Below are 21,320 nucleotides of genomic sequence, written 5' to 3' on the forward strand. Positions count from 1 at the left end.
CTCCGAATTACTTCAAATTCGCCAAGCACTACCCGGACAACGCAACAGCCCCCGAGCCGATTTTTTGGAGGTCCAATCCTCGATTTCACGCATCCCAACGATATCAAAGAGATCGGTTAATTTTATTTCATCTCGTACAGATTTGTTTTTGTGACTTATTTACATTTCTAGCTTTAAAGTTATTATTTCTTTTTAAGTTGTAATTTTCATGCTTTATTATTATTTGTAATACAAAAAATATTGAAAAATATTTACAAAATCAATAAAAATATAAAAGAAAATTAAAAAATTTATATATTTGTGTTGTTTTATTGCCTTTATTTTTAGTACTTATATTAAAAAATTATTTTTCCGACCGACCTGTCAAGTAACGTCGGGGCCCAAGACCGTTGTTTTTATTTTCAGTCCTTGTAACGGTCGTCAATCGCTTTTCGTTTAGAATTCAAGTAATTTAGGCGCATTTATTTATTTACTTCATTTAATTACCATTTTACCCTTTGAGAACTAGCTTCTCTGGCACGCCCGTATTATTTTTACCATTTTTAATCCCCGCAAACGCGCATCAAGGTTGAAAATTGGGATATTTCGAAAATATCGCCAACAATTTTTGGCACGCCCAGTGGGACCAAAAACATTTTTTTTCTAGAACCGAAATTTTTTACCAATTTTTTCCTATTTTTAGGCTTAAATTTTTTTTCCATTACTAAATTATTTAACCAAAAGTTAATTATTTTGGTAGTGTATTTACATGGTATTTTATTACCGTGATATTCTACTTTAGTGTTTTATTTCCAAACTTACCTAAATATTATTTGTTGTTTACAATGCCACCTAAGAAAAATACAAGTCGAGAATTACAAGTTCCGGAGTCTGATGAAAATCAGAAGAGGAATGAAGATACAAACGTGGACACGAATTTACCCGAAGGTTATGTTGCCGAGACCATGAGCCACTTGGAAGACGTTCATCGAACGTCAGTGCCACAACCGGACTTCAATGCATTTTTTGCGAGACAAGAGGCCCATATGCGCAGCATGGAAAGGCTTGTAACCGAGATGTCGCAAAATGTTAAAGCTCAAACTGAGATGATGCAAGCTTGGAGACAACCCAATTTGGAAAACAGGATTAATAATCTCACCGATGAGATGAATAGAATCCCAGATAGGTGTGCTGAAATTTATGCTAAAAATTTAAATTCTCACAATGTTTCAGATAACACAAGGGAAGGCACTCCCCAAGGCGATCGATGTAGGCCACCGCCTAATCGTGAGGAAAACATGAGATTCAATGAGCGAGGAGATCGAAAAACCTCGGAACAATTTTCAATTCCCCCAAATGCGCCTCATTTCAGGTCAAACACCGGACCTAACACCCACTCGGAGCACTATGGTGACAACAACGCCCGTGGTTCGGGGGGCACGTGGAGAAACCAAGACCGTGATCATACCCGCGAATATACTCGTGAAAATATTCGTGAGAACTCTCGTGGTAATAATAACGTATCTTGCGTTTTAGGTGTGAGGAGCGAAATATGTAATGAAGCAGAGGATAGGCAACGTATTCGGAACATCGTGCAAGAAATTTATGGACCTAAGGTCCGTGAGGTGTACCGCCCGGAGTTTCAGAAAGCCTACCCAAGGGAATACGACCAACGATACCCATTTCCTCACCATTTTAGAATTCCAGATTTTTCTTTATTTTCAGGTGAAAATGGACAATCTACCATCGAGCACGTTGCCCGATTTTCATTCCAATGCAGCGGGATTAGTGCGGAGCAAGACTTCGATATGCTTCGTTTGCGTTTATTCCCCGGATCACTAACTGGACCGGCTTTCACATGGTATACGACATTACAACCTGAATCCGTCAGAAGCTGGGGTCGCATGGAACAATTATTTCATGCTCAGTTCTATCGAACTGAGCCCGAGGTATGTGTCGCCGAACTATCTCGTATGGTTCAGCGCTCAGGTGAGTCCGTTGAGAGTTTTATTAATCGTTTCAAGAAAATGAGGCATAGATGTCGAGTTAATATTCCTGAAATAGAATTTGTTAAAATTGCTCAACGTGGTTTAGAGTTTGAAAATAGGAAGAAATTCCAGGGCATTGATTTTTGTGATTATTACGAACTTGTTGCTAAAGTGTCAGAATATGAAGAATTAATGCGTGAGGATAATCGTAGGAAGAAAAACTCTGTAGGTAGTTACCATCAGGATATAAAAACCAATGAAGCACATAAGATAGCTATAGCTGAGTTAACTAGAACAGGATCCCACGTTTGTCCAATGCTAGCAAAAACTCCAAAAGCTCCCGAAGTGGTTAGACGAAATACAAATGTGCAATATACATTTGATGTTTCTAAAACCGAGGAACTTTTTGACTATTTGTTAAAGGAAGGTTTTATCACCTTACCTCATGGACATATTATTCCGTCTAAAGATGACACTCATGGAAAGGCTTATTGTAAATATCATGATAGTTGGAGCCACGACATACAATCTTGCTTTGTTTTTAAGAATGCGGTGCAGGATAGAATAAACAAAGGCATGCTTAAATTTCCTGAAAAGAAAGAGAGCATGTTGATTGATGATGATCCATTTCCAACCGCTACAATGATAAATGCAACTTCCATCGAGATACCACCTTCTAAGCGTAATGTCCATAACAACACCTCGAGTCAGAGAAAAGGACGCCCTGACCACCCAAAGATAAAACAAATTTGGGTACCAAAGGGCACTTTTCCAGTCGCTAAGGAGAAGGAAAAGCCATGGAGAAAACGAAAGCCAATAAATAAAAATAAAAGTGGCGCAAACCAAGGTCGATCACGCTTCGTTACTCCACCGACCCAAGTTCCCCTCGATAAATGGTTCGTCAACCGGCATAAAAAATTCCCACAACCTCTCTCAAAAAATGCAAAAAGAAGAATAAGAAAAAGAGAGGCAGAAAAAAGAAGGAAAAATGAAATGGATTTGTCTAGTGTCGATTCTAGCAAAATTTCGAAAGAAAAGATACAAGAAAAGAAAAAAGTGGAAATTTGTGTCGGAGACTTTGTGATCCAAGTTGGATGTGCGGCTACTTCTATAATTTTACCAATAAATTTCAGAAGTGAAGATACAAATGAGGAAAGAAACAAATTTCAAGAAGAACGACGAAGTGGTGTTACAATAAAATCTTCGTTAGAAGATCGGATGAAGCGAGTTTATTTTGACAAACCCACTCCGAAGATGACACACCATATTAAGCCATTATACGTCAAAGCACACGTTGATGACAAACCTTTATCGAGAGTTCTAGTTGATAATGGTTCAGCCGTTAACATTATGCCATTAAAGATGGCACTAGCTCTCGGGAAATTCGTAGGCGACATAATGACATCAGAAATTTCCGTCTCAGCTTTTACCGGTGAAATTGCTAAAACCTATGGGGTTTTACCTGTGCAACTTACCATCGGTACCCAAACCACGACGGTGGAATTTTTTATAGTGAGCTCTACAGCAAGTTATCAAGCTTTGCTCGGTCGAGATTGGATTCACTCTATCTCATGCATTCCATCATCGTTGCACCAATTTTTACTACTTTGGAAAGGGGATGACGCTGAGGTGATTCGGGCAAATGAAAAACCTATTGAGACACATTCGGATATGGTGGAGTCTCGATTATACGAAGATAGCATTGGTCCAATCAAGATCAAGACTAAAGGAAAAAGCAAGTCATGCGCCAATCAAGTGAAGAGCATCTTCAAGACGAGCACGATTGTGTCTTACCGTAGCCGTTTAGCAATGAACCTCTCATCGAAGAGGTTTAATGATTTTGTCACAGCCGAAGGACAAAACGGTAGCATCAGCCGCTATAGAAAAATAAAGATGCGATAAGGTACGAGGTGCCTTTTATTTTTGTTTTGTTCCGTTTTTGCATCATTTTACATTTTAGTTTTTCTTTTAAGTTGTTAATTAGCATAATTGATATTTTTAGCGTGTTTAGAGGTAATAAAGCATCCATTTCAAAAAAAGTGTAAAAAACGAAATGATAAAAGACAAAAATAAAAAGAAAAATAAAAATAAAAATGAAGAAAAATAATAAAAGTCTGTCTACATCTCCCAAAAAAAATAAAAATAAAATAAAAGAGTTGTGAGAGATAAAAACGCAATCGCTACGAAGAAGCTTGATGTAGCCTTTTCCACTTGATCCGTCGTCCACTCGCTCAGTTTTGTCCCCATCAAATACGAGACAACAACATGTGCAGCACCGATGGCATCCAAGCTCGAAGACATCGGGGGGCAGGTTCCGCCATGTATGATATATCCATATCATCAAATGGATTCTCAACTCCAACCTCAAGAGGTTCAAGACAGATATTAGCCAATCATGATTCTTAAGAAAAAGAAGTGACAATTCAATTTATTTCCGCCAATCAGTAGCTCAAAGAAGTTTATTAACAACAGAAGTGAAGTCGCGAATTCATAGACGGAGTTAAACCAATTTCAGCAAGCAACAGATCTATATGGATATAAATCAGATTCAACTTCAACATTTTTCAGGAATAAGCTCAACTCAAGATCAATTTTTATACAATTTAAATAAAATGGCAGCAGTTATTTTGTTTGAATGAGCAGAAAAAAAACAGATTGCAAATTGATCCTAGTTATGAAGGAAAATAGAGGTAGACACGAGCATATTCAGCATCAACAAACATGGCGTGATTGATAAAAATTTCAGCAGCAGCGAAGCATATCAGTCAAAGCCGAAGCAAGCAAAAAATCGAGATTGCAATATCAGAAAATGCAGCAGCAGATGAGCATGTCTTGTTATTCCAAGAAAAATTCAACAAGTTATCCAGCAATTCCAGCATACACCGTCAATTTTCATACAAAATTTACCTCAGTGATTTTTATTATCTTTCCGAGCCATAAACCAGCAGAAATCATGTGTGAAAATCACGAGGAAGCTGCAAAGAACACAATATAAGCTTCAACAAAATCGGTACTAACGGGTTAATTTTTTTTAAAAGACTTATTTTATGTACAAAATCCATTTTCAAATCTTTTACACATAAAATAGGGGGCAATTGTTGGGGGCTAATTTAATTTTTATATTTTTAGCATAGGTTATAATTTTACTCTATAGTTTTTTTTATTTAATTAAATTCATCTCTCAACAAAATAAAAATTTGATACAAAAATAGAAAATAATATCAAAAGATTATTATAAAAAAAGAAAACAAAAAAGAAAAAGAAAAAAAGAAATAATAAAAATCAGGGGCAAATTTGTACCATTTTTCAGTAACCCGTCCAGCAACTTCGACAACAAAAAAGGACCCGAAACAGTAAGATAGCAGACAGTTAATATTTTTTTCAGAAAGTTCGGGATGTTAGCTTTCCGGAATGTCAAAAACGGAGCAAAACGGAGCTAAAACGAAGCCGGTAGAATTTTTCAAAGGGAAGTAGTGCTGAAAAACGGGTTTGAACATGTCCAACCCATTACAGTAACTTTTCACGGCATTATCTCCATTCTTCCAACTCCCAACTCAGCCACTTTCTTTCTTCAACTAATGGGAAGGTAATGGGATCATGGTGAGAAATTTAAGGGCCACTAACTTGGAATTTGTTGCTCAAAATCCTATAAATAGAGCTCAAATCCTTCATTCCAATCCACACTCAAAAATCAATCAAACCCACTCAAAAATCAATCAAAATCAATCAAACACAGACAACTCAAATTTTTCTCTCAAATTCTCTGCCAAAATCGGCCTCTTTATCAATCCTTAGATTCGTAGAAATCGTTCTCTAGCATCTATTTAGTCTAAATAAGGTCTCAATTCCCAGAATCAGTTCTTTAATCTTGAGTTCCTCAAAAAAGCTTTCAATTTTCAGAAACTTCAAATCCGAAATTCTCTTAGTTTAATCAACCAATTCTCAAATCGTTTTTTGCAATCTCTTAGTTAAGTCAGTAAAATCATTACCCAATCATCGGTTCAAGCTTTCTTAGTCTAAATCAAATTTCACCATTGTTAAGTTCTTCAAAGCTTCAAGCATTTTCCGTGAAACCAAGATCATCGAAACCCCATTTTCGAGTCATTCTTAGTTTACACACCTATTCCAAATCATATTTGGGAACTTTTTATTGATCTCAATCAATTAAAAAGACCCAGAAACAAGCTTTTGAGTTTTTCATCATTGAAAAATTTATCAAACAACATTTCTGGTGAGCCGTTTTCCAAATTTTATTTAGAGTTCGTTAGCTGATCATTTTAGCCCAAATTATTTTTAATCTCTTTATTGACATCAATTCTAGAACTTTCAATTTTTATTTCGTTAAAAACGACATCCTATAGCCTTATAAATCGCCCCCAAAGTACCCTCCACGAAACAGAATCAAGCTTTTGGTTTTTCCAACCATCAAACAATTATTCTGTCGCCCAATTTTCAATAATTTATTCCGATTCATTTACTCGATCTTTTTCTGAAATTCCAGTTCTAAACCCTTACTTTGCACACTAACTTTAAATACTAGCCTTCGTCTCGCTATAATCCGACCTCTACAACTCCCGAAATTGAACCCGAAAGTCCCACAAAAGCATCAATTTAGTCTCATTTTGCTGTTGACTTGGTGGTAAATTTCTGCTCAAGTCCCTGAACTCGAATTACTTCAAATTCGCCCAGCACTACCCGGACAATGCAACAGCCCCCGAGCCGATTTTTTGGAGGTCCAATCCTCGATTTCACGCATCCCAACGACATCAAAGAGATCGGTTAATTTTATTTCATCTCGTACAGATTTGTTTTTGTGACTTATTTACATTTCTAGCTTTAAAGTTATTATTTCTTTTTAAGTTGTAATTTTCATGCTTTATTATTATTTGTAATACAAAAAATATTGAAAAATATTTACAAAATCAATAAAAATATAAAAGAAAATTAAAAAATTTATATCTTTGTGTTGTTTTATTGCCTTTATTTTTAGTACTTATATTAAAAAATTGTTTTTCCGACCGACCTGTCAAGTAACGTCGGGGCCCAAGACCGTTGTTTTTATTTTCAGTCCTTGTAACGGTCGTCAATCGCTTTTCGTTTAGAATTCAAGTAATTTAGGCGCATTTTATTTATTTACTTCATTTAATTACCATTTTACCCTTTGAGAACCAGTTTCTCTGGCACGCCCGTATTACTTTTACCATTTTTAATCCCCGCAAACGCGCATCAAAATTGAAAATTAAGATATTTCGAAAATATCGCCAACAATATGATTATAATATTAAATTTAAATATATAACAATAATTGTTTATAATGATAATTTATAAGAATACCCTTATCTAAACTTTTCCCTATAAAAAAAGAAATTTATGTTATAAATTATAAAAAAAATGACTTTTTGTGACATGAATATAAATCTTTAAGTAAATACTTGTCTTTTTTTTTTAATTGGTCAATTTACCTCCTCATATTTAAATTTTATAAATCCATTGTTTCACGTGCAGAATTGGTTAATTTATTAATGTTTAAGACATGATATTTTTACTTATAAAATGTAGACTCATAACAAATACTTATCCAACTTGTATGTAGTCTTTGATTATTTTAGATTTTATTAAATTATGATCCGTTTATTCTGAAACCTCATGAAATTACATGTATGTCACCATTTGAATAGTACAAGAACATATTAATATTAATAATGTAAAAAAATTCATATAGCAGGTCTGCCTCGAGGTACTCATTTTTTTTTATTGAAAGGGCGAGGATAGCCGAATTGATGTAGACACTTTGTGAAAATATTTTTTAATTAATTAAAATATTTTTTTATCTTCCTCAGATAACTATTTTAATTTGATCCCTTGAATCAATCTAACATGTTACAAACTTTCATTTTTTTCCTTGTTGAATTATCATCAAATTCTGAAACCGGTCAAACTCCTAACTGCGTTATGTCGTCTTTCTTTCCCTCCTCTAGCTAGGTTCCGGCTGGGTGGTGGGCTTTTGCCGGTGTGGTATTCTTCCTCTACATTTTCTGTTCTCTTACTAGCTAAACCCTTTCTCCATACAGTAAACAAGGTGGGATCAATGGAATCCACTTTAGAAGCTTTAATGGCCAATGTTAAACTAACAGACTCAGAAGAGCAGGTATTAGACCTTGAAGAAACTCCTGTTGACTCCCCCAAGACACTATCTAAACCCAGCCTGGTAGGACGAGTGCTATCCTCAAAACCTCTAAACATCAGGGGTATGGCTCAAGCGTTCTGGATCGGGTGGAGAATCAAAGGGTTTCAGTTAAAAGAAATGGGAAATGGTTTATTTTTATGTGAATTCGATTTCAATCGAGACAAAGAAAGAGTGCTATCTGGTGGTCCTTGGCACTTTGAGAGAAACCTCGTCATCTTACGGGATCTAGTAGGAGACGATAACCCTTCTGAAATCCATTTTGACCTATGTGATTTTTGGGCCAGAATAGGTAATCTTCCTCTTAACCGGCGAGACGAGCACTCGATACAGATGGTTGCGAACAGGATCGGGACAGTTGTGGAGATTGACAAAGAAGGAGTTGGATCCTGGTGCAATTACGTTAGGGTTCGAGTCAAGATTAATGTTCAGCAGCCACTTCTCAGAGGAATTAAGATCAGAAATGGAAAAGGGACAGTGGTATGGGTAAGTTTCAAATACGAAAAACTGCCTAAGTTTTGCTACTGGTGCGGGAGGATAGGTCACGTCCATGATGAATGCACAGAGATGCCGGAGGACTTTGACGAACAGGAGTGGCCCTATCACCAATCCCTTCGTGCAACCCCAATGAAGCTGAAATCTGTTCGTGTGGATTCGACAGCCAAAAAACAAATAATAGACTACATCAGCGAGAAGAAGGGGGTAAGAAGGAACCTTTTCCACGAAACTAATATACCATCGGAAGAGGACAATCACATGGCACTAGATGACAGGGAGATTAACATTCACCCTATGGAGACAAATGACCTCAATATAACAACCGACCCAAATAAAAACACAAGTCCCCAGATTAGGATCAGCTCTTCAAGTGAAGACATAGTTTTCAATACTCTGAGCAACACCCAAATCAAGCCAGCAATTAATGAGGAGCGGTGCACCAGTCCAACAACAATATTCACAACCTCCAAAACAAATCCCAGAGGTATTTATGAGGTCAGTTGTCACAGTCATAATTCAACCTCCACTAGCACTGAACCACCTTTAATACAAGATCCCCTTTTAACCAATAATACACTACCAAGCCATGCAACTATCACGTTTGAAGCTGATCAAAATGTGATAAATGACCATATAACCCTTGCTAGTGGAAACCGTACTAAGGTTAATACAACCAGTGGCAAAATGAGACTTAAAAGTCTAGCAAGGGGCACTCGGCAAGGGTTAGGTACCAATATTCCAAAAATTGAAGAAAGAAGGGGTGAAAATTCAGAAAAGGGAACAGACAAGAGGAAGTGGAGTAAGGAAGAAGGTTCAGATGAGAGTATTCAACATGAGGGTTCTTTGCCAAAGAAAGCATGTGGTGGCATTGATGATCATGTTCGTTCAAGTCCGGCGGCGGCTGCTACACAGCCCCACCCAGAGCCATAAAGATCCTAAGTTGGAATGTTCAGGGGATGGGCAACCCGCGAACAGTCCTATCTCTTGCTCGGCTGGTGAGCAAGAATTGCCCAAGCTTAGTCTTTGTCATGGAATCTAGACTAAGTATCAAAGAGGTTGACAGAATCAAGTGGAGGTTTCATAAGTACAACATATTCTCAGTCCCTGCAAGGGGGAGATCAGGAGGGCTTATACTCATATGGGAAAGGAACTTTGTGGTTAATATTCTTGGCTTTTCAGACCACTGCATACACTTTGGAGTAAAGAACGAGAATGGTAATTTTGTTTGGAGAGGGACGGGTATCTATGGGTGGCCTGAGACGACCAACAAATGGAGGACTTGGTCCCTGCTAAGAGAATTGAATACTATAGAATCTCTACCATGGGTTTGTTTTGGTGACTTTAACGAAATCATGTGCTCTACCGAGAAAACAGGAAGGAGAGAGCCTTGCTATCGGATGCTCCACGAGTTTCGTACGGCACTGAACGACTGTGATTTATTTGACATGGGCTTTAAAGGCTCACCCTTTACCTGGTGCAATGGGCGTAGTGGTTCAGAATCTATCAGTGAAAGGTTAGATCGCTTTACCCGAACGGTGGAGTGGGATGCCCTTTTTCCCAATTCCATAGTTAACCACTTGACAAGAGTTTGCTCGGACCATTCCCCCATTCTCCTTGACTCAGACTAGAGTAAAGAGAAAGGGACACGCCCCTTCAGATTTGAAGCAATGTGGACCAAGGATGATAGATGTCGAGAACTAATTAAAGAGATATGGGGAGATCCTGGGATGAACTTGAGTCGCCCATTTATGGAGAATCTTTCTGAGTGCGCAAGGAGGCTGAAGAGATGGAATAAGGAAGTATTTGGTCACATCGGTACACAAATATCAAAACTCACAGCACGGCTTGACTCACTACCATGCATGGCTGGTTACCCGCAATATGAGACTGAGATGAAGATGCTGGCTAAGAAGATTTCAGAACTCCAGGACAATGAAGAGCTCATGTGGAAGCAAAGATCAAGGGTTGTGTGGATGGTGGAGGGGGATAGAAACACAAAGTTTTTTCATGCAAAAGCTAACAGTCGTAGGAGATGCAATCGAATTGATAAGCTGAAAAACAAAGAGGGCATCTGGTGTTACAAAGAGGATGAAATAGAGACTATCATATCTTCCTTTTATGAGGACCTATTCACATCCTCCAATCCTACAGACTATTCTGAAGTGTTAGAGGCTGTTGACACTAGGCTTACTCATGACCAGATTGCAGTTCTCAATCTCCCCTACATAAGAGAGGAAGTGAAAGAAGCCTTAAAACAAATGCACCCATTGAAAGCACCAGGACCGGATGGAATGCCACCCCTCTTCTACATCAAATATTGGGATATTATTGGTGACAAAGTGTCTGAAACGGTTCTTGAGGTACTCCGAGGTAAACCTATCCCCACTAATTTCAATCACACCTTTATCACTTTAATCCCAAAAACTCATGCCCCTGGTGAAATGAAAGATTTCAGACCTATAAGCCTATGCAATGTTATATATAAACTGGTATCAAAGGTGATTAGTAACCGGATTAAACCCATTCTTGATTCTCTAATCCACCAAACCCAAAGTGCTTTTGTCCCAGGTAGACTAATCACTGACAATGCTCTCATTGCGTTTGAGTTATTCCATTCCATGAAGCATAAGTTCAAAGGGCGGAAAGGTTACTGTGCACTTAAACTAGATATGAGCAAGGCCTACGATCGTGTGGAATGGGTGTTTGTTGAGAATATGATGTTAATAATGGGGTTCCCCGAGCCTATGGTATCACTGATCATGAGATGTATGAGCTCTACCACCTTCTCTTTTCTCATAAATGGGGTTCCAACTGGTTATGTGAAGCCGAGTAGAGGACTCAGACAAGGTGACCCTTTGTCACCGTACTTGTTCCTAATATGTGCCGAAGGACTGTCTTCCTTAATTAGAAGAGCAGAAAGCAGCGGGAAACTCAGCGGTATCAGGGTAAGCCGGGACAGCCCCTCAATCACTCATTTATTCTTTGCAGATGACTCACTGTTATTCTTCCAGGCAGACAGTAATGAAGGAGTGGTGATGAAGGAGATATTGAAGATGTATGAAAGGGCCTCTGGACAGCGCATCAACTTTGAGAAGTCTGAGATCAGCTTTAGCCCAAACATCAAACCTGAACACAGGAGGAATATCCAGAATTTGCTCGGAGTGAAAGAGGTGGGTGCCCTCCCTCGATACCTAGGCCTACCCACTATTATTGGGAGATCCAAAAAAATCATCTTTAACACCCTCCAGGACCGTATTTTCAAAAAGATCCAAGGCTGGAATGAGAAAACCCTCTCCCGTGCAGGTAAAGAAATCCTAGTCAAAACCGTCGCTCAATCTATCCCGCAGTACATAATGAGCTGCTTCCTTCTCCCCAAAACCTTTTGTAATGAACTTCAGGCCATCATGGCTAGATTCTGGTGGGGCGACAAGGATGAAAAAAGGCGGATTCATTGGCTTAGCTGGTCCAAGATGTGCATTCCCAACTCACAAGGCGACCTAGGGTTCAGGCATTTATTCTCCTTCAACCAAGCGTTGCTGGCTAAGCAGGTTTGGCGCCTAATTGAGAAGCCCAACTCACTATGCTCACTGATTTTCAAACACAAATACTTGAAAGATGCACCTCTCCTCAACATTGAACCTAAAGGGAAAGACAGTTACGTCTGGAGAAGCCTTTTGAGTGTACGGAAAATCTTGACCGAGGGGGGTACCTGGAGAATTCAGAGTGGTGAAGATGTCAAGATCTTAAAAGATAGATGGGTGCCCGGTCTACCTGGACTACGACCACTCGTTATGTGTAACCCCACTCCGACCCCGTATGTATCGTGCTTGATCAATGAGAACAATCGAACATGGAATACAGAACAAGTTCAAAAGTGCTTCTTGCCGGAAGATGCCCAAGCAATTTTGAGGATTCCCCTTAGAAGAAATGCTGGGCGAGATAACCTATTCTGGCCTGACTCTCGAAGCGGAACATACACGGTGAAAAGCGGATACCGGACAGCGGTGAATATCTCTGGCATCCTTCACAATTTTGGGGACACTTCTAATGGCCCTGACCCTTTTTGGAAATGGCTCTGAAAACTTCACCTCCCACCCAAGATACTGCACTTCCTTTGGTCAGCATGTAGAAACCTATTGCCTAGCATGGACAATCTGAGCCGCAAGCAAATTGCAGTAAACACGGCGTGCTGTTTTTGTGGTAAGTTAGAAAGCTCCATGATCCACTTATTCAAGTATTGTGCTAATGTTAAGAACATTTGGAAACAAATTGAGCTGTCGACCAAGGTCTATAAAATTGATGGGTTCAATGTTTTTGATTGGTGCTGCAATGTGAGAAATGTATTAGGGAATGATGAATTCAGATTATTTGGCTCAACCCTGTGGATGGTATGGTACAGACATAATCTGGTTGTACATGGTGGAAAGACCATAGATGATTCAATGGTTGTTGCAGGAGCCTTGAATGTAGCATCTCCGCCCTCAGAGGTACACAAACAGCAGCAGAATGATAAACAACCAGTGAAGTGGATTGCACCACCTGCAGACGTCCTCAAACTAAATTGTGACGCTGCATTCTGCTCCAAAACAAACACCTACGCTGCTGGTTTTTTAGTCCGTGATTGTAAGGGTTCAATCTACATGAGCGGGGCGTGTCCTCTTGGATCCTGCTGGTCTGTTCTCCATACGGAGCTCCTCGCAATTTTGAATTCTCTAATTTTTGCAAAGTGCAGTGGGTTCAACAATGTCATTCTCTCCTCTGACTGTTTGAATGCTATCAATGTGGTGAAGGAATCTAGAGATGCAAGCTATATTGGCTCTGTGGCACAATTAATTAGAGAAGAAAGCACAACATTCTCTAGCATCCAATTCGTTTTCGAGAGAAGGGAGAACAATGAAGAGGCAAATGGGTTGGCTAAATGGGGATTGACATTGTAAAATACTTCCTGCTTCTAAAATCGAAATTGAAACTGAACAATTATTTGAGTGTATTCTGACTAAGTTCGTACTGTGCAATACGAACTCGTATTTCTGATTGAGTTACTATTTTATTCTGGAGATGACCATATTATATACTTCTTGTACTTTCTGAAAGCAGTTCCGTAAACGTCTTAAAAAGACTGAAAAGTACATCCCGCTTCTAAAATCGAAATTGAAACTGAGCAATTATGTGAGTGTATTCTGACCAATTTCGTATTGTACAATACAAACTCGTATTTCTGATTGAGTTGACTGTTTACCCTGAAAGCGATGCTTATACTTTCTGAAGACAGTTCCGTAAACGTCTTAAAAAAAAGCATTTGCGACTCATCCCATTAATGTGTTCGATAAAATTGTGTTTTTCCCATTCCTACTTTAACACCTTCAAACAATGTTGTTATTTATCGAAATGACTAATTCGGTCCTATAAGAATGATTATTAATTAGAACTAGTGATCCTTTAATAATAGATTTGGATAGTATCAAGTTGCTCACGTTTGTTATCTCAACCATCCAAATAAATTATGTTACCATTCTTTTATTTTAAAATAAATTTTTAAAATAGTTTTTTTAGTCAATAGTACTTCTTTTAAAAAAAATTGAAATTAAATTTGAAACATCCATTTCATTACATAATCAGATCTCATTTATTTATCCTGAAATAAAACTTGAAGATTTAAGTGATGATTCCAAACCTTTTTCTAAACTAAATTTCTTTCTATAAATTCACTTGAAAAGGTGAATTTTTCAAAAGCAAGCAATTGTGGAATCATGGTAGACTCAATCCTTTACTTGTTTCTTCCCCTCTTATTTACCCTCCTCTTTTTTAGTTACCGGTCAAGAAATTACCACAAAAACCTCCCTCCTTCTCCACCTGCTCTACCTATTCTCGGCCATCTCCGCCTCCTAAAACCACCTCTCCACCGCACTCTCCACCGTCTCTCTCAAGATTACGGCTCAATCATTTCCCTCCGCTTCGGATACCGCTTAGTTGTCGTAGTCTCATCACCATCCGCCGTCGAAGAATGTTTCACCAAAAATGACGTAATCTTAGCCAATCGTCCCAATTTCCAAATAGGCAGACTTCTAGGTTATAACAATTCCACTATGCCTTCATCCTCCTACGGCGATCACTGGCGAAACCTCCGCCGAATCGCAACCATCGAGATCTTCTCAACTCAACGACTCAACATGTTTCTTAGCATCCGGAAAGACGAAATCAAGCGGCTAATCACAAAGCTAAGCCGATGCGATTCCTCTCTCGAAGATTTTAACAGAGTCGGATTGAGGCCGATGTTTAGAGATCTGACTTTCAATGTTATGATGAGAACTATTGCAGGAAAGAGATATTATGGAGAAGATGTGAGTGACCAGGGAGAGGCGACTCAGTTCAGAGCGATAATGGAGGAGATTGCGTCTTACGCCGGGGTTTCGAATCGAGGTGATTTCTTGCCGATTTTGAATTGGATTGACGGTGGAAGATTCGAGAAGAAGTTGAAACAACTTGGAGAAAAGACTGATAGATTTTTGCAGGGGCTGATTGATGAACATAGATATAAGAAAGGGAATTTGGAGAATATGAATAGTATGATCGATCATCTTCTTACTTCTCAGCAATCACAACCTGACTATTACACTGATGAGATCATCAAAGCCATGATTCTGGTTAGTTCTCTGTTTTTCTTCAGAAAGGTTAATTTTACTTCAATTTAGTCCATAATTTGATTATTTTCTTTAATTAACAAAAAAAAAAAAACATGTTACTTCATTTTTTATGTTGTCACTTATAATTTTGATTTTGAGCTAATTTGATATCAAATATCAAATTAAAAGATTATTGACATTCGAACTTGATTTTGAATTAAATTGATATTATTAACCAACTTGAGAGATCAAATTGATCTTTTTAGAGAGATCAAATTGATCTTTAAACGTATTAAAAAAAAAAGCTTTTATAAAAGGTTGAAGTGATTTTTTTTTTTTTTGATAAAAAAGGTTGAAGTGATACTTAAATTTGAAATCTGATTAAAAAAATTAAAATTGGAATAAATTGACTTTAAAGGTATGTTTGCTCCAAACATTCATGCATACGGTTTGTTTTGCCATTATTAACTATTAATTGTTTACTATTGTTAATTAGTAGAAACGAGGTGAGTTTTTTTAATAATAACCAAAACTTTTAGGGGCTGTTTGTTTTACCTACTGGTTGTTGTTGCTGTTTGCTGTTTACTATTGCTGTTTGTTGTTGCTATTTGCTGTTTGCTGTTGGAAAAAGCTGCTTTTCTAAAAAGCAAAGATTCTCTGCTTTTGTAAAAGACTGCTTTTCAGGTGTAAAAAGCAAACAGGAGGTCACTAACCAAACACCTAATGTTGCTTTTCAAGTGTAAAAGGCAAATAAGAATGTCACTAACCAAACACTTAAAACTCTCCATTTCGAACTGAAAAGGCAAACATGAGCACGAAAAGTAGCACCCAAACACCCCCTTAATCTATTTTGGAGAGAAAAACAAACAAATAAAAAAATTGGTAAATAATTACAAGGTCTTTATGTTTTTAACCTAACACACTATTCAGTTTCTATATTTTTAAAAATAATTATATAATCACTCAGTTTTTATTTCGTAAACTCTTTAATCCTTATATTTAAATAAATATTAAATATGGTCAAAATAAATTTAAAATCTCAATATTACACTCTACTCTATGTTTTAATGATAAAACATCCATGCTTCCAATTTTATAGTTTTTTTTGACATAATCATAATTTGTCCAATATTAAGTAATTTATTTATTAATTTTTATATAATTATAAAACTTTAATTTACTAACATAAAATTTATTTGTTAAAAAATGGGTACCAAATATAGAAATTTTAGTATATATACAACACAAACTTTGAAAACTATTTTAATTAAATTTGAATATAAGGGTCTGGGGGGATTTTTCTTTCTTCTTAATGTAAGCGCATTGTGCGCAAATTTTTTTTTAAAAAAAGATAAATTATTTATTTATATAATTAGGGGTAATTATATACTTTTATATATAAAAACAAATAAAGAAACTAAAGAGTTAATTAAGATAAAACTTAAAAACTTTATAATAATATAATGGACCTACTAGTGTGTTAAGTAAAATCACAAGGATCTTATAATTATTTATTCTAAAAACCAAATATGCACTAAATTGAAGAACAAGAAGCAGAATTAACCATATATATGCTATTGTCAATTGTTTTTGTTGTGCGGAATTAACGAAAGATAAATAATAAACAATCGAAAAAATACAAATTTACGTGATTCACCAATGTTGTGTTGGCTAGTCCACAGGCAGAAAGAGAATAATATTTATTAGGAGGCAGAAAATCAGATTACATGATTAGATTTACATAATGAGATATTTATAATACCCAGTCTAACCTAATCCTACTTGGTTGAAACCCATGATCTCAATCCAACTAGGAACCTATGATCTCAATCCAATTAGGAACCCATGATTCTAATCCAACTAGGAACCCATGATCCCACAATATCCCCACGATTCCGAATCCAAGTAGATATCTGAAACATAATACTACTCCGAATAGGAAACAAGATATACTGTGTTCACCGCTTCAGCCCAGAATCTTCTATCTAACCTAGCGTTAGAGAGCATGCACCTCGCCCTCTCCAGTAATGTCTGGTTCATTCGTTCAGCTACACCATTCTGTTGCGGTGTATTCCTGACTGTGTGATGCCGAGCAATCCCTTCATCCTTACAGAATTGATCAAACTCAGACGAGCAGAATTCCAAACCATTATCAGTTCTCAGCCTCTTTATCTTCTTTCCTGTTTGGTTTTCCACCAATGCTTTCCATTGCTTGAAATTCTTGAAAGCTTCACTTTTATGCTTCATCATGATGACCAAAGTCATTCTTGATAATCATCAATCAGAGACAAAATATTTGTGACCTCCCAAAGACTCAACTCGAGATGGACCCCAACAATCAAAGTGTATGTAATCAAGTGTGCCTTTTGTTATGTGAATAGCTTTGGGAAACTTGCTGCGATGTAGTTTCCCAAAGACACGGTTCACAAAACTCCAGAATCTTAATTTTATGACCACCAAGAAGATCATCATTTGATAGAATCTGCATCCCTCTTTTGCCCATATGACCAAGTCTCATATGTCATAGCTTTGTCATATCTTCCTGGTTAATCTCTGATGATGCAGCATTAGCTGAACCTATAACAGTGGAACCTTGCAGGAAATACAAAGTACCATGCTTCACACCTTTCAGAATCACATCAGAACCTTTACAAACATGCAGAACTCCATCTTTTCCTGACCAACTAAGACCCCTGCTGTCTAGCAGACTCAGAGACATCAGATTCTTCGTCATCAACGGAACATGCCTGACTTCGTTCAACGTGCAGAACTTACCATCACATGTCCTTAACTTGATCGAGCCTATTCTAACTGCCATGCAGACATGACTATTAGCCATTGAAATGCTACCTCCATCTACCTGCTTATAAGTTGAAAACCACTCCCTCATTGGACAAATATGGTAAGATGCTCCTAAATCAAGAACCCACACATCAGAGTGATGAGTGTGTCCATCAGCAACTAGAGCAATATCATTTTCAGAGCTGGTGTCGCCATTTGCTACAGCAGCAGAACTTGGTTGATTTTTTGATTTCTTATTCTTCTTTGGACAATCAGTTTTCCAATGTCCTTTCTCCTTACAGTAATTACAAGTGTCGTCTGGCTTGAGACCCTTTGAGAACGGCTTCTTAGACTTCTTCTTTCCACCGTTTCCCTTTCCCTTACTGCCGCTGGCAAACAGTCCAGAGGCGTGATTATCTGTACCTGTATTGTTCGCCTTATGGCGCAACTCCCTGCTATGAAGAGACGACCTAACTTCTTCCAGAGTCACAGTATCTTTACCAACAATAAATGATTGAACAAAATTCTCATATGAAAGCGGTAAAGACACCAACAGAATCAAAGCAACATCTTCATCTTCAATTTTCACATCAATATTACGTAATTCTAGTAATAATGTGTTCAATTGATCTAAATGATCCCTGAGTTGCGTATCTTCCTAGATTCGCAGGCCAAACAGACGTTGTTTCGGAAGAAGTTTGTTCGTTAGAGATTTTGTCATGTACAAGCTCTCTAACTTCATCCACAGACCGACAACAGTCTCTTCGTCTGAGACCTCAGTGATGACGTCATCGACGAAGCACAACATAATTGTCGAATGTGCCTTTTCTTCTAGAATCACCATCTCAGCAGTGACTTCTCCCGTTGCCTTCTTCAACGGCGTCCATAAACTTTGTTGTTTTAACAAAGACCACATCTTGATCTGCCATAGACTGAAACTATTTCTCCCAGTAAACTTTTCAATTTTCACGTTCATCGCAGACATCTTTCTCTCCAGAAAACAAAACCCCAATCGGAAACCGGAAGCTCTGATAACAGTTTGTTGTGCGGAATTAACAAAAGATAAATAATAAACAATCGAAAAACACAGATTTATGTGGTTCACCAACGTTGTGTTGGCTAGTCCACGGGCAGAAGGAGAATAGTATTTATTAGGAGGCAGAAAATCAGATTATATGATTAGGTTTACATAATGGGGTATTTATAATACCAAATCTAACCTAATCCTACTTGGAACCTATGATCTCAATCCAACTAGGAACCTATGATCTCAATCCAACTAGGAACCCATGATCCTAATCCAACTGGGGACTCATGATCCCACAATGTCCCCACGATTCCGAATCCAAGTAGAAATCTGAAACACAATACTACTCTGAATAGGAAACAAGATATACTGATTCAAGGAATTACGACAGTTTTCTATCTATAATCTTTTTCTGTACCAGTTTTGACTCAAAAAAAATTTATTTATTTTAAAATAGATTTTTGTATCAATTTATTCATTCAATTTAATATAGGAATAAAATATCAAAATATGTTTGCGGTTTTTGGGAGTATAAAAAACAAAGTTATTTATTTATCACTTATTTTCCAATTATTCTTAAGTTTCATTTAATTGCTTAGTACTATGAATAACCATTTTTGCAGAGTTTGATACTAGCAGGAACCGACACCTCAGCAGTGACGTTAGAGTGGACAATATCTGCTCTGCTTAACCATCCAAACACATTAACTAAGGCTATGAAAGAAATAAAAGATCAAGTAGGTAAAGAACAGCTAGTAGATGAATCTGATCTTCAAAAATTACCATATCTTAAAAACATAATCCTTGAAACCTTCAGATTATATCCACCAGTTCCACTTCTACTCCCTCACGTGTCATCTGAGAGTTGTACGATTGGGGGATACAACGTTCCAAGTAACACACTAGTATTGGTGAATTCTTGGGCTATACATAGAGATCCAACAATATGGGAAGATCCATTAAGTTATAGGCCTGAAAGATATGAGAATGGAGAAGGAGAAGGGTTTAAGCTTATGCCATTTGGGTTAGGAAGAAGATCATGTCCTGGTGCTGGTTTAGCTCAACGAGTGGTGGGATTAACTTTAGCATCATTGATTCAGTGTTTTGAATGGAAAAGGGTAAGTAAAGAGGAAATTGAGATGATAGAAGGTGGAGGACTTACAATGCCAAGGGCTCAACCACTTGAGGCATTGTGTAGACCACGAGGAGTAGTTATAAGTAAAATCCTATCTTAATTTTGAACTATTACATACTAATTATGTTATGTTGTGATGGTCTCTTAAATATCTTTGTTCACCTATTGTTGTTGTTGATGTATATTAAATCTTCAAGTTTATTATTTTCTCTATATTTATTTATATATTTAGAAGGCAAAAAACATCTCGAGGTCCGTGATCATTTTGATTTTTTTGATTTTGATGCATTGAGCTTCTAATTTTTTTATTTCAACATAGAAATGTCCTGATCTTTTTTTAGGCTTAATACATCATTTGCCTCTTGAACTTGTCCAAAATAGTTAATTGGCCCCCTGAACTTTCAAAATGTCTCGATAGCCCCCTGAACTTGCATAAAATGTTCAGTTAGCTTCCTGAACTTGCATAAAATGTAATCAATTAATCACTCGGTTGTAAAAAAGTAAGTTAAATGTGGAAGATATGTTCCACGCATCTTAAAAAAGTAAAACGACCAAGATCGGGGTATGCGATTATAATATTAAAGAAGAAAATATTTTATAGTTGAATAAGTAAGAAATTCTTTTTTAACATGTTTTAATCTATTTTGTGAAGTATGTAATAACATTCTAAGACACGTGTAACATATTTTCCGCATTTGACTTACTTTTTTTACAACCGAATGATTAATTGATTACATTTTACGCAAGTTCAATGGGCTAATTGAACATTTCATGCAAGTTCAGGGAGCTATCGAGACACTTTGAAAGTTCAAGGGGCCAATCAACCATTTTGAACAAGTTCAAGGGGCAAATGATATATTAAGACTTTGTTTTAATCACATTAAGTACCTAATAATAATAAAAAGTAAGCTTTTAAAATAAAACTTGGTTAACTGAGAATCTTTTATTTTATCTGCATTCGAAATTTGTATTTTAATAGTTTGAAAGAATTTTTTTTAATGCATGATGCAATTTTAGAGAAACTATACGAATCTTATTTTGAAATGTAAAATATAATAATTTCAGACATAAATGAAAATGAATAACCTAGCCACATATTCAAAAA

At 37.0% G+C, this 21,320-nt stretch overlaps 1 protein-coding gene across 1 annotated transcript; it reads left to right on the forward strand.

Annotated features, from left to right (window-relative positions):
- Positions 1 to 14,276: 14,276 nt before the first annotated feature.
- On the forward strand, positions 14,277 to 20,470 carry LOC136229319 (cytochrome P450 81Q32-like). Its single transcript, XM_066018028.1, has 2 exons — positions 14,277 to 15,293; positions 19,704 to 20,470. The coding sequence occupies exons 1-2, from the start codon at positions 14,400 to 14,402 to the stop codon at positions 20,313 to 20,315; spliced, it is 1,506 nt and encodes a 501-aa protein (XP_065874100.1). The 5' UTR covers positions 14,277 to 14,399; the 3' UTR covers positions 20,316 to 20,470.
- Positions 20,471 to 21,320: the final 850 nt, after the last annotated feature.

The sequence above is a fragment of the Euphorbia lathyris genome, chromosome 5 (assembly GCF_963576675.1).
Source record: "Euphorbia lathyris chromosome 5, ddEupLath1.1, whole genome shotgun sequence".
NCBI lineage: Eukaryota > Viridiplantae > Streptophyta > Magnoliopsida > Malpighiales > Euphorbiaceae > Euphorbia > Euphorbia lathyris.

Coding starts and splice junctions, on each gene's coding strand:
- LOC136229319 (XM_066018028.1), top strand. CDS start 14,400: ATGGTAGACTCAATCCTTTACTTGTTTCTTCCCCTCTTATTTACCCTC. Junction 15,294..19,703: donor TCATCAAAGCCATGATTCTG/GTTAGTTCTCTG, acceptor CCATTTTTGCAG/AGTTTGATACTAGCAGGAAC.